The sequence below is a fragment of the Helicoverpa zea genome, chromosome 27 (assembly GCF_022581195.2).
Source record: "Helicoverpa zea isolate HzStark_Cry1AcR chromosome 27, ilHelZeax1.1, whole genome shotgun sequence".
Taxonomy (NCBI): domain Eukaryota; kingdom Metazoa; phylum Arthropoda; class Insecta; order Lepidoptera; family Noctuidae; genus Helicoverpa; species Helicoverpa zea.
In genome coordinates this window covers 6,182,918-6,195,894 of record NC_061478.1, presented here as the reverse complement: position 1 = coordinate 6,195,894, position 12,977 = coordinate 6,182,918, and the positions used below count along the sequence as shown (strand labels likewise).

The 12,977-nt window shown below is 35.7% G+C and overlaps 1 protein-coding gene across 10 annotated transcripts in view; it reads right to left on the bottom strand.

The window, feature by feature from the left end:
- LOC124643276 (paired amphipathic helix protein Sin3b) overlaps positions 1–12,977 on the bottom strand; it is a 53,341-nt gene that overhangs the window by 29,284 nt on the left and 11,080 nt on the right. For 7 of the 10 annotated variants that reach the window (XM_047182187.1, XM_047182183.1, XM_047182191.1 and 4 more), the window contains exons 3-6: positions 8,433–8,496; positions 7,946–8,115; positions 5,478–5,734; positions 890–1,025 (exon numbers count right to left, since the gene is read on the bottom strand). In XM_047182187.1, coding sequence (XP_047038143.1) covers positions 890–1,025; positions 5,478–5,734; positions 7,946–8,115; positions 8,433–8,496 — 627 coding nt within the window. The remainder of the gene's footprint in view (positions 1–889; positions 1,026–5,477; positions 5,735–7,945; positions 8,116–8,432; positions 8,497–12,977) is intronic. The other 3 variants (XM_047182188.1, XM_047182189.1, XM_047182193.1) reach the window with 1 other exon arrangement.

Genomic DNA, 12,977 nt, shown 5'->3' with positions numbered 1-12,977 from the left:
CTGCTTATCCACAGACACAGAGCGGGGCTGCGGTGTGACAAAACTGTAACCCGGCACGGGGTTTTTACTCCCACCGTTCTACAGTAAAAATTAACGTTTGCAACGTCACAAAACGGAGTAATATAAGTGGAAAGGCAGCCTAAAAGTAACTAACTAAACTGTCATCTTCTTTCTATTGCCCTTTTCCATTACATAGCCTAACCAAAATACCAACCCTACCAACCCTTTGTTCTAACTTTAAGGTTTCTTTTTAGCAATAAAAATTCAACTCAGTTACTCAATATTTTATAAGAACTCATTAACCATATCAAATTTACAACAACAGCAAAAAATACCGAAAGAAAAACTGCTGTTTTTTGCAAATACTCGACTCATAACTTGCTATGACTTGCATAATAATATGTTTTCGCAAGTTTCATGTAAAGATCTAAATGTTAAGATATGCTTAAATGTTTCAGTTGACTTTGACAAAGGGCTTAATCCGTTAAAAAAAATAAGGTAAGACTCGGACAATGGAAAATTTTAATACATATTGTTTAAAATTTTTAGAGTGTGACTGATTGGACTACTTATTTTATGTGTTTTTCATTTATCTCTTTTTAGCCTGGATTATTACACAGTTTTTAAATAAAAATATCTTCATTCTCATATATTTTGTCCGTGCAAAAGTCATGTTAGTTGTAATATGTAGTTGTAACTCAAGAACGGCTAAACAGATTTAGCTGAAAATTGGCGAGGTTCGGTGATTTTTTATTTATTTATCCATTTATATCATCAAGACCCATATAATCATATACGATAGTTTCCTATCTGGGTACAGGTAGTCGTTTCCATGGAAATGTGTAAAACCGCGAACTTAACCTAATTTTAACAAAAAAAATTATCTCACCTGTCCATTACTCTGCACTTCAATCTTATATCCGGGCGGCAAAAATGTGTTGAATCCCACAATCAGCTCCGGATGCCCTTTAAACAGGTTCGATACCCGGGTGATGACTCCCGGGGTGTCGATACTGGAATACGAACTAAAATTAAGATGGTTGATATTGTTGCAAGGTGAATATTTAATAAATAAGTAAGTATTCAGATACAAATATTTTGCAGCCATTGAATTTTTCATTTTTTTCAAACGGTAATTGTTGTCATCATTTTGAGTTGTGGAATTTAATTTTTTGGAAAATAAATTGTCAATGTCCAATTAATAGATTGCATAAAACTAATACATATAACAGATATACACACAAATACTTAAATATACGTAGATCTGACACCATAATTACGTAAAACAAAAATAATATCGGATTTCATCCCCAAAAAAATATGTATATTCTGGATATGTTTAGTTTATATAGACTATATTCTTTTTATTTATTATTTTATAAGTTGTAAAGAAAATGCTCATTTATATATGTCACCGTAAGATTACAAACATCGTTAGATTACAATCTATCTCGAGAGATTGTAAACTGTCGAATTATTGTAAACCGTAAGACCTGATTGCAATTTAACGCATTATTTTTCGCTATATTATAATCTATCGATGAGAAATTGTCAAATTGTCAACTGTCCGAAAGCTCTCCCTGATTGGTCAGTCTTTTTGTAAGATCGAGAGCGATGTAGAGCGGTCAAATTGTCAACTGGCGTAGAACGGAATGCATCTTGCGCGCTGATTGGTAGAACGTCAAAAAAGACAATGTTCTTTGCAACTCCCGGTGTCACAGCTCTTTGACGTGCAAAAATAAGTGACGGTTTAATTTTTTATAAAATCAAAAATTGTACTTAATTTTTAAGACTCAAATTACACACAATTAAAAATTGTATTAAAAATTGAAGTTAGTGACGAAAACGAATCGCTGCAAAACCGACTCCACGTAGTCTTGTCTGCCCTACCCCTAGAGTGCAATTCAAAACCGTGTAGGCGCGGAGGGGCGAGGCGGCCTGCGAGCTGAGGCGCAGGTAGTTTCAGCGCTCGCCGCCGCGGCTGAGGCTGGCCGGCTCCGCCGGCCAGCAAGCCGAAGCTGCGGTGGTGAGCGTGAAAACCATCTGCGACGATAAGCTCGCATGGGACCGCCGGAGCCCCGCAGCGCCGGAGCCGTGACAGAAGTTATGCTTGCTGCATGTTGCATGCTTACTTCCATGCTGGGTCAATTAATATGGGATGTGTTATATTTTAAACAAAAAACTCAGTAGGTACGAGTTAAAAAATTAGAAGGTAAATAAATATTTTTATGATGTTATTTAATAGTATTTAAGAAGTTTACTGTTAGAATGCATGCTACAAAGAAGATGGATCAAAATTGCCCCACGTCCTATAACAATGTGACGTATCTCAAAAAAAAGATAAAAATGTTTAAAAAAATATGGCATACTCTCTAATTCATTTTTTTTACACCTTCATACGAAAAAAATGCTTTAAAAATTGTTCAGGCGCTGTTATGAAAACGTCGTTCATAGAACTATTAATGGACTATTTTATTAAATTGTTTTTTTGTTTGATAGAGTATACCTCACAGGTGGTCCCATAATCATCAGGTCAGGATCTGATGATGGAAACCCTGAGAAATTCAGGGCAACTCTTGAAAGTTGTAGGCATGCGCAGAATAAAAACTTGACTATAAGGTGTATGTCTTATAACAATATGCAACAGTGAAGATTTGGAGCTGACCTGATGATGGAAACGAAAGAAGGTCGAGGGAACTCGACAACCGAATATGTAAACTACCTCGTGTTTGGGCTTGTATTATTTGTATTGAATAGACCTTTACAACAGTAAAGGTTTGGAGCTGATCTGATGATGGAGACCAGAGAAGGGCGAGGGAACTCGACAACTGAATATGTGAACTACCTCGTGTTTGGGCTTATATTATTCGTATTGATGAGAACTTTCCACTTATGCGGATAGTGACAACTGTGCTTGACACTGAAAAGCCAAAAAAAAAAACTTTTTACAATAAAATAAAACAGACTCCCAAAAAAAACTATTCTTAGGAGCATCGGCCTAGAAGTCGGTGGGGATATAAACTTAGGTACATCCATTAGACACCGACTTCTGAGGTAGTTTACATATTTTGTTGTCGAGTCCCCCCGACCTTCTCTGGTCTTCATCATCGGATCAGCTCCAAACCTTCACTGTTGCAAAGGTCTATTCAATACAAATAATACAAACCCAAACACGAGGTAGTTTACATATTCACTTGTCGAGTTCCCTCGACCTTCTTTCGTCTCCATCATCAGGTTAGCTCCGAATCTTCACTGTTGCATAGTGTTATAAGACATACATCTTATAGTCAAGTTTTTATCCTGCGCATGCCTACAACTTTCAAAAGTTTCCCTGAATTTCTCCGGGTTTCCATCATCAGATCCTGACCTGATGATTATGGGACCACCTGTGAGGTATACCCTATCAAACAAAATAATAATTTAATAAAATAGTCCATTCATAGTTCTACGAACGATGTTTTCATAACAGCGCCTGAACAATTTTTAAAGCATTTTTTTCGTATGAAGGTGTAAAAAAAATGAATTAGAGAGTATGCCATATTTTTTTAAACACTTTTATCTTTTTTTTGAGATACGTCACTTTGTTATAGGACGTGGGGCAATTTTGTATGGATTGTGATCCGTCTTCTTTAGATGCAAAAAAATAACCATCATGCTGAGTTGTATTTAGAGTGGAAGATAACTCGTGGCTAAGATAGTATTATTTAGATGCTCGACGCTTTATTAATTGTGGCTGACTTAGTAATTTAGAAGGCAACATACATTTTTGGGGGCGAATAATGATATTAAAAAGAAGCCTGTTTAATTAGCACCCCTTGTATTTTATTTTTAAATATTAGTTTGTATTTGAAGACAAAATACCTAACTGTATTTTTATAAGAGTTATTTTTAAATAAATTTAATACTTGAAGAATTTTTGAAGAGCATTTATTTTATTTAACTGACACCTCTATTTCATTCCTAACTCTACGGGAACTCCATGGGAACAGAACGGCTGGTCGTGATTGGTCGATCTTACAAAAAGACTGACCAATCAGAGAGAGCTTTCGGACAGTTGACAATTTGACAATTTCTCATCGATAGATTATAATATAGCGAAAAATAATGCGTTAAATTGCAATCAGATGTTACGGTTCACAATAATTCGACAGTTTACAATCTCTCGAGATAGATTGTAATCTAACGATGTTTGTAATCTTACGGTAACATATATATAAAAAAGAACAAATTGAAAACCTCCTTTTTGGGAAGTCGGTTGTTACGTAATTAGGATGAAAGAGAAACGTGCTTCTTAAAATAACTTAACTTTGAACCTACATAATAAACTTTGAACTTTTTAAATGAAAAAAAAAAAAATACACGTACATGTAACTGTAGTAGGTCTGTACAAATAATTTTACAACGGTACATGCATGGTAGCTTTTAATAAAACAGGAATCGAACCCTGAACTTCATGCTTAGCCGACGAGATGAAGAGAAGACAGTAAAGGAAGAATACAAAATATAAAGTATACTTAAACATATAAATAACATTTAACATTGACGAAGACTTACGCCACAAAGATGCGAAACAACATTGAATTAAAAATTGAAAGATATACCTGTTTTACACATATTGTACAATAATAAGTATAGAATACTTTATAATAAGAAAATAACCTCAGGATCTCTGAATTCTAACTCTACTGTTCTTATAATGATGATGATATTTAGGATTGACTAATACTGTTTGAGCGCAGCGCCTGCACTCTTGTTAATAGCAAGGTTACGCGTTCCGATAATTAGCTGTTAGTTTTTAAGTTTTCTGTCATCTCTGTCATAACCTTTGTTCGTGTTTTTAGGTATTACATAGTTATTTTAATGTTTCACCAGCGACTTTCCTTTAATTCCTGTAATTCCTGTACATTTTGTGGTCCCTAACCGAACCGGATATATATTTGGATAAAGGAAAAACAGGATTACCAGGAAATTGCGGATTCTTTTGGATTTTACCAAGGAAGTGATAAGCCGGTTAAGTGTGGTAACGTGGATAAAAGACTTTAAGTTCATTACAGTGCTATGAATAATTAAAATTAATATCACCCAACACTCAATCAGGTAGTATATTATGTAATTAAGGATAATAATTATATAGTTTCATAGTTTTTTGTCCTGAGGTCAAATGATTTAATAAAGTCCAAATTCTATCTAGAACGATAGTAATAAATATGAATTTACATTTTAAAGACTTGAAAACTTAATCCACCTTATTATAAACCGTGGTTTTAAAAAAGTACCAGCTTTTGTACCGCCTTTAAACCACCGTCGCGAACATAATCAGTGGACTAAAGCTATTACTAAACCGGGTACTTCTTAAAACCAGGTTTTATATTAAGGTGGAATATGTTTATTGCAATTGTAAAAGTTCTAGTGTCATTCTAAAATACAGATTTTTTGCCAAAATATACAACAAAAAAATAACTAAAAATATCACTTACGTCTGACTCTTGAATTCCTTCATGATATCCAGAAAGTCATTATAGACTTGGGGTTGCGTATTAAACTTGTACTTGACTTGGTCAAGATACGACAAGGCATCTTCCACTTTCAGACGTTGGAACTGACCGGCGGCCTGCTGCTGGGCTCCTGGGCCCACTCCCACGCCGGGGGGTGTTGCTAGAGGTGCGGGGGCGGGGGATTGGCGCTCTAGGGCCGCGGGTAAGGCCCCTAAGTTGGCCTGTTGTGGTGGTAGTGCCTGTTGAAGGTTGGTACTTGTTAAAATATGTTTTTGAAGTTAATTGATGTGATAAAGGATCTTTTATAAAGGCTAAGACCTTTATTTTGTTCCTATGTCCACAAAAATATACATTGATTGTGTAAAAGAGGTAAGAATATTGATCAATCTACCCACATTAGCTCAAAGAACTCAAATTTAAAGTTGTATGTTTGGTTTATTCATTTTAGACTTTATATTTTCCCCAAACCTTCATAAACTTGGATTAATAAAGTTACAGTTAAAACAATTACGTTACATAAAATTATTATTTAAAAGCTGAAACCTACACTAACTATTTCAATAGACTACTACGCACTTAGTTTACAAAGTCATTCTAAAACTGAATAACTTTAAATTCATTTTCAAAGAAGTAATTACTGCTTAACCTTAGCATGTACTATTACATAACTCCTACAATATAACAGTATGTATTACATAAACAAAACAAAGTAATAAACATTAATATTATTGATTACACATTGTTTATACTTGATAATGCAGGTCATGGATAAGATAATATCTAAATATTTCAGCCTATGTTGTCACAATGTACTTGTTCAATTAATCAATCAATCAAATATTAATTTATTTGTAATGTATTGACAATATAATTATTTTATTAGCTGGTTATAAAGGTACTCTCTTAAAAAACAAAAATAAACTATTCAATTATAGGCTTCGAGAATTGGTATCCCTACTTTATAGATGCGAAAGTTACTCTGTTACGCTTTCACGTCTAAACCACTGAACTGATTTAAATAAAATTTGGTACAGAGATAGAGTTGACCTTGAGAAAGAATTCTCTTGGAAACTCGATATAACCGAACCCTAAGCGGGCGAAGCCGGGGGCGGAAGCTAGTTTAGATATAATTTTTGGTCCTAACCCTGAAATTACAGGACCGATTTTTGATGCAACTTTCACTGGCACACAGACGATATTAGAAGAAGTAACTCAAGCTACAATTTTATCCAGATTTGAGAAGTAGTTTTCTCACGCGGGAATCATCACGTCGATTTATCAGTCCAATCATTTTACCAGGAAAAGATCATAAAAAAATCACAATTACAATATGACTAAGCTAACCAATTAAGTAAATAACGCCTCGTATATAAATAATCCTGTTGTAGGTACATAAAAGTCTAAAAATACACGCAGGACCTACACCAACAGAGAATTTATGAACCAAGTGCGTAATACAATGTTGAAGAATGATATAGATGCTGTACATATGTGTACTACAAACAAATTATGTTCTCACGACTCTATAAATAAATTAAGACTGGTTTTGTATGTTTTGATTGTCAATTTGGTAATGTTGGTATGAAGTTTGAGGGAAAAAATTGAAGGTTGAAGGTTAAAGCTGAAGAGTTTGATTGTTTCCTTGAACGCGCTAATCTCAGGAACTACTGGTCCGATTTGAAAAATTATTTCAGGGTTAGATAGCCCATTTATCGAGGAAGGTAGTTAATTTCTAAAATTTCAAGAGTGAAAACCTTAGTGGAAGGTTCTGCATTATCATCAGGATCTTAGTCAAGGGATGTCCATCGCTTAACATTATGGCTTCCCCACTGATTTTCAAAAGAACCGAAACAGCCTGTAGCCCAACACCTACCCATAATTTTCAATACTCAATTCTTTATTAGTATTATTATATTATATTACATATGGCGTGCACTTGGAGAGGCCTATGTCCAGCAGTGGACTGCGATAGGCTGATGATGATGATGATTACATATGTTATACAGGTGGTACATTTTACACTCTAGAATCAACATTTTTGTAGGATCGTTCAATCACTTTGTTGCTGGCTACCGCTTTATGTGTTAATTCTTCAGTAAGGGCTGAATGGATTTTAATAAAACTAGGCAGTTACAGTTTACACATCATAGAGATTTTTTCCGGATAGGGGTAGTAATTCCCCCGTGCATGACGTGAGCTAGTAGACGATAAGTTCTTTGTTTTTTTAATTTTTACATAATTGTCTTTGGCAGTCATTACGGGTAGTCAGATGCCAGTAAGTCTGAGACATTCTAACCAAGAGGTACTGGTTTGAGGAGGTCAGCTCAGTCGCTCTTTATACACTCAACATAGTTGGGAAAAGATTCTGGAGATGATGATGAAGATAACATAGCTGCAAGTCTTCAGTACCCCCCTCTTCGCAGTCGGGAAAATAGCTCAGTTCAACCAACCTTAAGCCTCTGCGGGACCTGCTGCGGCGGCGGCTGTTTAGCAGCATACTGCACGGCTCCGGTCTTCAGGTAGTTGATGACGGGGCCCGCTGCCGGCCGCGCGGCCGTGCGGGCGAAGCTGCCGCCTCCCACTGAGAGCAGGGTTGTGGGCCCCGCTGGGGAACGGATGTCTGTGGGGATGATGTAGAGGGTTATATAAGGAATATACTGGTTATTGAATTACTGACTACCAGTATGTAAAATAGAGTATATCCTACAGATAGTATAAAAGCGTAAGTTTGTAACTGCTCTTTCACGCTTAAATGGATGGATTTTGATGAAACTTGGCTGTAATATAGCTTATACATGAAGTAGCTAGCATATAAGCTACTTTTTATACAGGTGTGGAAAGTATTTCTCCTGGGGCGCGGGTGAAGCGTATTCAAAATAATTATATTTCATAATATATAAATTCTATTTTTATACGTTATAGAATTAAAATGCTTACCCAATATTTGGGGTTGAGCCGACTGGGCTAAAGTGTGCATGTTGCTTGAACCTGCTTGTTGAATCTGTAACAATAAATAATTTCACATTAATATGATACTATTTACATTTTCTTCAAAGACATTATAATTCTTATATCATTAGTCTATACAGTTTTTGACAGTTTTCCTCCTTCCTACTTACAATCACTCTAAGTAGGTTATTACTATTTTCATACCAGGTTACAATATCAAGCCCAATTTGAAAAAATATTTTAGTGTTTAGTAGTTAATTTATCGAGGAAGACTATAGGCTAGTTTTTATCCCACTAGGCGAAGTAGTTCTCACAAGAATCCGCAAAACCGCTGGTAGAAAGCTAGTCTAAAATAATACTACACAAAAATCCAGTTATCACTGCCCAAAAATCTACAACATCTTCCCCACTACTACGCATATCACCTTACTTACGAAAATCATAAACAAAATCACAGAAAACGTGTAAAAACTAGCTCTGTTTACAGGTAGATATAGCCAAGGACAGTATCAGAATAACAACTATTTCCCAGCGTTGGCGTTTCGTTTATTTTTAACTCCGTGACTCATACATTTGTCGTGTTGCCAGAGATAAAATGAAAAACAGGCTTTTTTTTAAATGATTTGTTATTTTTTTGTAATACTATATGGTTTAACGTGGTTTTGCATGCTTCTTGAAGGACTAATTCGGGTTTTAAACAGCCTTTTTTGGCAGTCGGGTAATAATTGCGAATCAATTTGATTGCATTATAAGGTTAGCTGGAATGAGGTTGATAACAACAAACCATCAGTTAAGAATGAAATCTTTTGGCAGTTCAGTATGTTTTTCTTTATAATAATAAATAACTGTTTCTGTGCCAATCTAACCAAAGTATCTGGGTTACGTGGAGCAATGCCCATTTCTTTTGTGATTTGAATGCAAATTATGTTTTTAATGTAAAAGTTTATCGCCGAAATTGCTGGACCGAATTCAATGATATTTAGTGTGGGGCTATTTTGAACCCTAACGGAGAACATGGGTTAGTTTGTTGTGTCACTTCTACCTAGCAAACACAAACAGAAGGTGACCAAGGAGTAGAGGTGAGTGCCCGGGTAACTTAGTTGAGGATTTCAAATAGGCACACTGGTACTTAGCTGCATCAGGTTAAACCAGAAGCCGATACTACCATACTTGAGAACAGGCAGAAAAGGCTAAACAGATGAAGACCAAAGGTGCTCCTTATTTGAGCTGCGGGATTGCTCGAAAGAAAGAACATGATGGGTTTTAGTTAGTAAGTGTCTGACACTCCCTCACGCTGCACCCACAGCGGGAGTCGTCGTTTGATGATTACCCATAAAAAAAGATGCTCGTTATTTTGAAGTCTTTAGTAAATAAAGCAAGTCAGTAAAATAGTGCCCTCAGGATGCAATCGAGACGCCAACGTATAGTTTCATAAGTACTACACAATAGAGCTCTCAACTTATCGATAAGGCATAACAAACAAGATGTTTACACCTCTAGGTCGGTGTCGATAACCTCGGCTGTTTATATGCACAACACTATCTGTTGCAGTGTTTTGCTATTTATATCTATGCATATATTTTAGAAATAGTATGTGTTTTAACTGGAAGAGGTACTCAGCCGGGGCTGCGGGATTGTTCGAAAGATTTACCGCGGCCCTGGTACATAAAAGGCCTACGACGGAACACGACGGTTTTTAGTCAGTAAAAGAGTCTGACACTCTCTCACCGCTGCTAACCCACAGCGGGAGGGGTCATTTGATGATTTTTGACGTCGTTAAAAAAAAAGACGCACTCAAACTGTATCTTGGTACAGGTTATGTAATTGCATGTAAATAGGTTCAGTAGTTTAACAGAGAGAGCTACATTCAGAGCGTATAAAAACAAACACATTCATATACAATTAGTAAGATTTCGTAATTATGTGTCCGAAATTTCTACTAATTCAAAAGGGGTGTGGCTCTATTTGAAGTGTTTTTTTAACACGTTTTTATTAGCTTCACTTGCAACTATGTATGTAAGAAAATCTTGGAATCTTAATTTGATCCACTTCCTGGGATTAGGATAAAATTTTTATGACCCCATTTTTTTACTATATTTACACATGATGATACCCCATTTATATCATGGCCTGATTACAGTACCTATTTAATATTTTCTTAATTTTTAAGCACTAGGATTACTCTTCAGACCAAAGTTATACTGGTATTTGAACCTTACCTATTTCAACCTTAAAAATAGAGACTCATTCAATATTTTTTATCGTCCCGTGGGCGATACAATTTGACCGGATTAGGATCCCACGCTTTTATACAATGGTTGACTAACTTCGAAGTAATTTTCATAATAGGATTAATTACTTCCCCTATATATCGAGGATCTCTTTTTAGCAACGAAAATATAAATATATTCTGTTGATAAATTAACGCAGGATTTTAATAAACTATCTATCTCTAGATTTGCTTATTAGAGATAGGATTCTGAAATTAGCCATTTTGTAACCGTGCAACTACTGTCTGACTTTTCATGCAAAGGCCTGTTTGAAATAAAAACACAGAATTCAGTATTAGAATATTAGTCTACCTAGCTCCTACACTTATTTAACAGTTTAAATTAATATTAGAAATGATAAATTTGTATGAACATTTTCGGCACACTGCACGTCAGGGTGTGCTGTGCAATGCTTCCAATGCTAAGCTTGATATACCCCCTTGTACGCAGTTGGCAAACCTATTGAGGTTAGCAACGGGATGGGGGGGATTACTCAAATTATTTCTATGACATAACACAAAAATCTTGACTTTCTAAATAGTAATTGAACCGAATGATGTGCTCAAAGATGTCTGCAGGCTTTTTTCATGTTGTTGTACAGCCTTTTTGTCGTCCCACTGCTGGGCACAGGCCTCCTCTCATACGGAGAGTGATTGAGCAATAATCACCACGCTTGCTCAATGCGGGTTGGTGATTTCAGACTATGTAGTCCAGGTTTCCTCAAGATGTTTTCCTTCACCTTTTTATCATCCATTGGTGTCCAAGATATACTTAGAAAGAAGTACATACAAACTTAGAAAAGTTGCATTGGTACTGCCTGAACTGGAATCGAACCCACACCCTCATACTCAAGAGGTTGGTTTTTTCATGTTAATTTTATAAATATAATTACGTTTTTGACGTTTTCTCGAATATCAAAAGAAACTAAATACAATGATGACTTCTATCTATGTTAAAAAACCTTCAATTCACAAAGAAACCCGAGTGGTTACAAGTTACATAAAACTACCAAAACGATTAGATTTCGTTTATTTAACAAAAAACGCACGTCATGCTTATAAGAAAACGAACTACGTACATAGCTCTCTTATTACATAAAACTTTATGTATAGGAATATCAGGTTCCTTTTAGTATTTAATTATGGAGATTATTTAGGTAAGCAGATTAGGTGACACGACTTAGCAAGTTTTCTACAAGAAATTAGCAACAAACAATATGAGAAAACTCTTCATCATTTATCTATATTTTCTACACACTTTTTGTAACGTAGGAAATCCTTTCATAATACGCCCAGCCCTACGAAAAGCACTATGGAATTTTGAAAATTCGCCTCATAAGGGACTACCTGAAGCTAACACGGTACGAAACTTTGCCGTTTATAAATTCAGTATAAAGGTTCATTGAATCACGAAACACGAGCAAATTCTTCTCCTTCCTGCTCTATTCCCAAGTCATTTAGTGTCGGTGCAATAAGTATTTTTCTTCAATTTCTCAGAAGTCATACTAACATCCACTCCCTTCTGCTTCATGTCCTCTTTCAGGCAATCAATCCATCTTTTCCTCTAACTCTGCCTCTCCATCCTTACACATTCATAGTTAACACACTCTTTGTAGCATGCGTTTCACACCGTCTCATCAGATGCCCATACAACGACAAACGCTGACCTTAATTTTTTTAGGCAAAAATTTTATTTTTTTATTTTTCTTTTGCATTATATCGATCACTAGCCGTTTTCCCGCGGTTTCACCCGCGTCCCATGGGAGCTACTACCCGCACCGGGATAAAATATAGCCTATGTTACTCGCAGATAATATAGCTTTCTAATGGTGAAAGAATATTTAAAATCGGTCCAGTAGTTTTTGAGTTTATCTATTACAACCAAACAAACAAAGCTTTCCTCTTTATAATATTAGTATAGATGAGCGTAAATGTCAAAGTATGACTCTTTAAGCCACAGTTCAGTGATTCCCATTTCACCACAACTACGTCATAGATACAAAAATGTGACAAAACTGCGAGTTCAAACGATTTGTATCTAAATTGGAAACGAACCAACGTTTGTATTCTATTCCAGCTGTATTAGTGCTATCCTTGGCGGTCGCTCAACACAGTGCAATGACACTAAAATATTATTGAGTGTGCAGACTTATTGTGGATCTTAATAACTGATCTATGTGTGGATTTGCTTATTAGCGATAGCATACAAGCTGTCAAAAAGGGGGTGATTATTAAAAAAACTAATCTGAGTGAAAGTTTGTAAC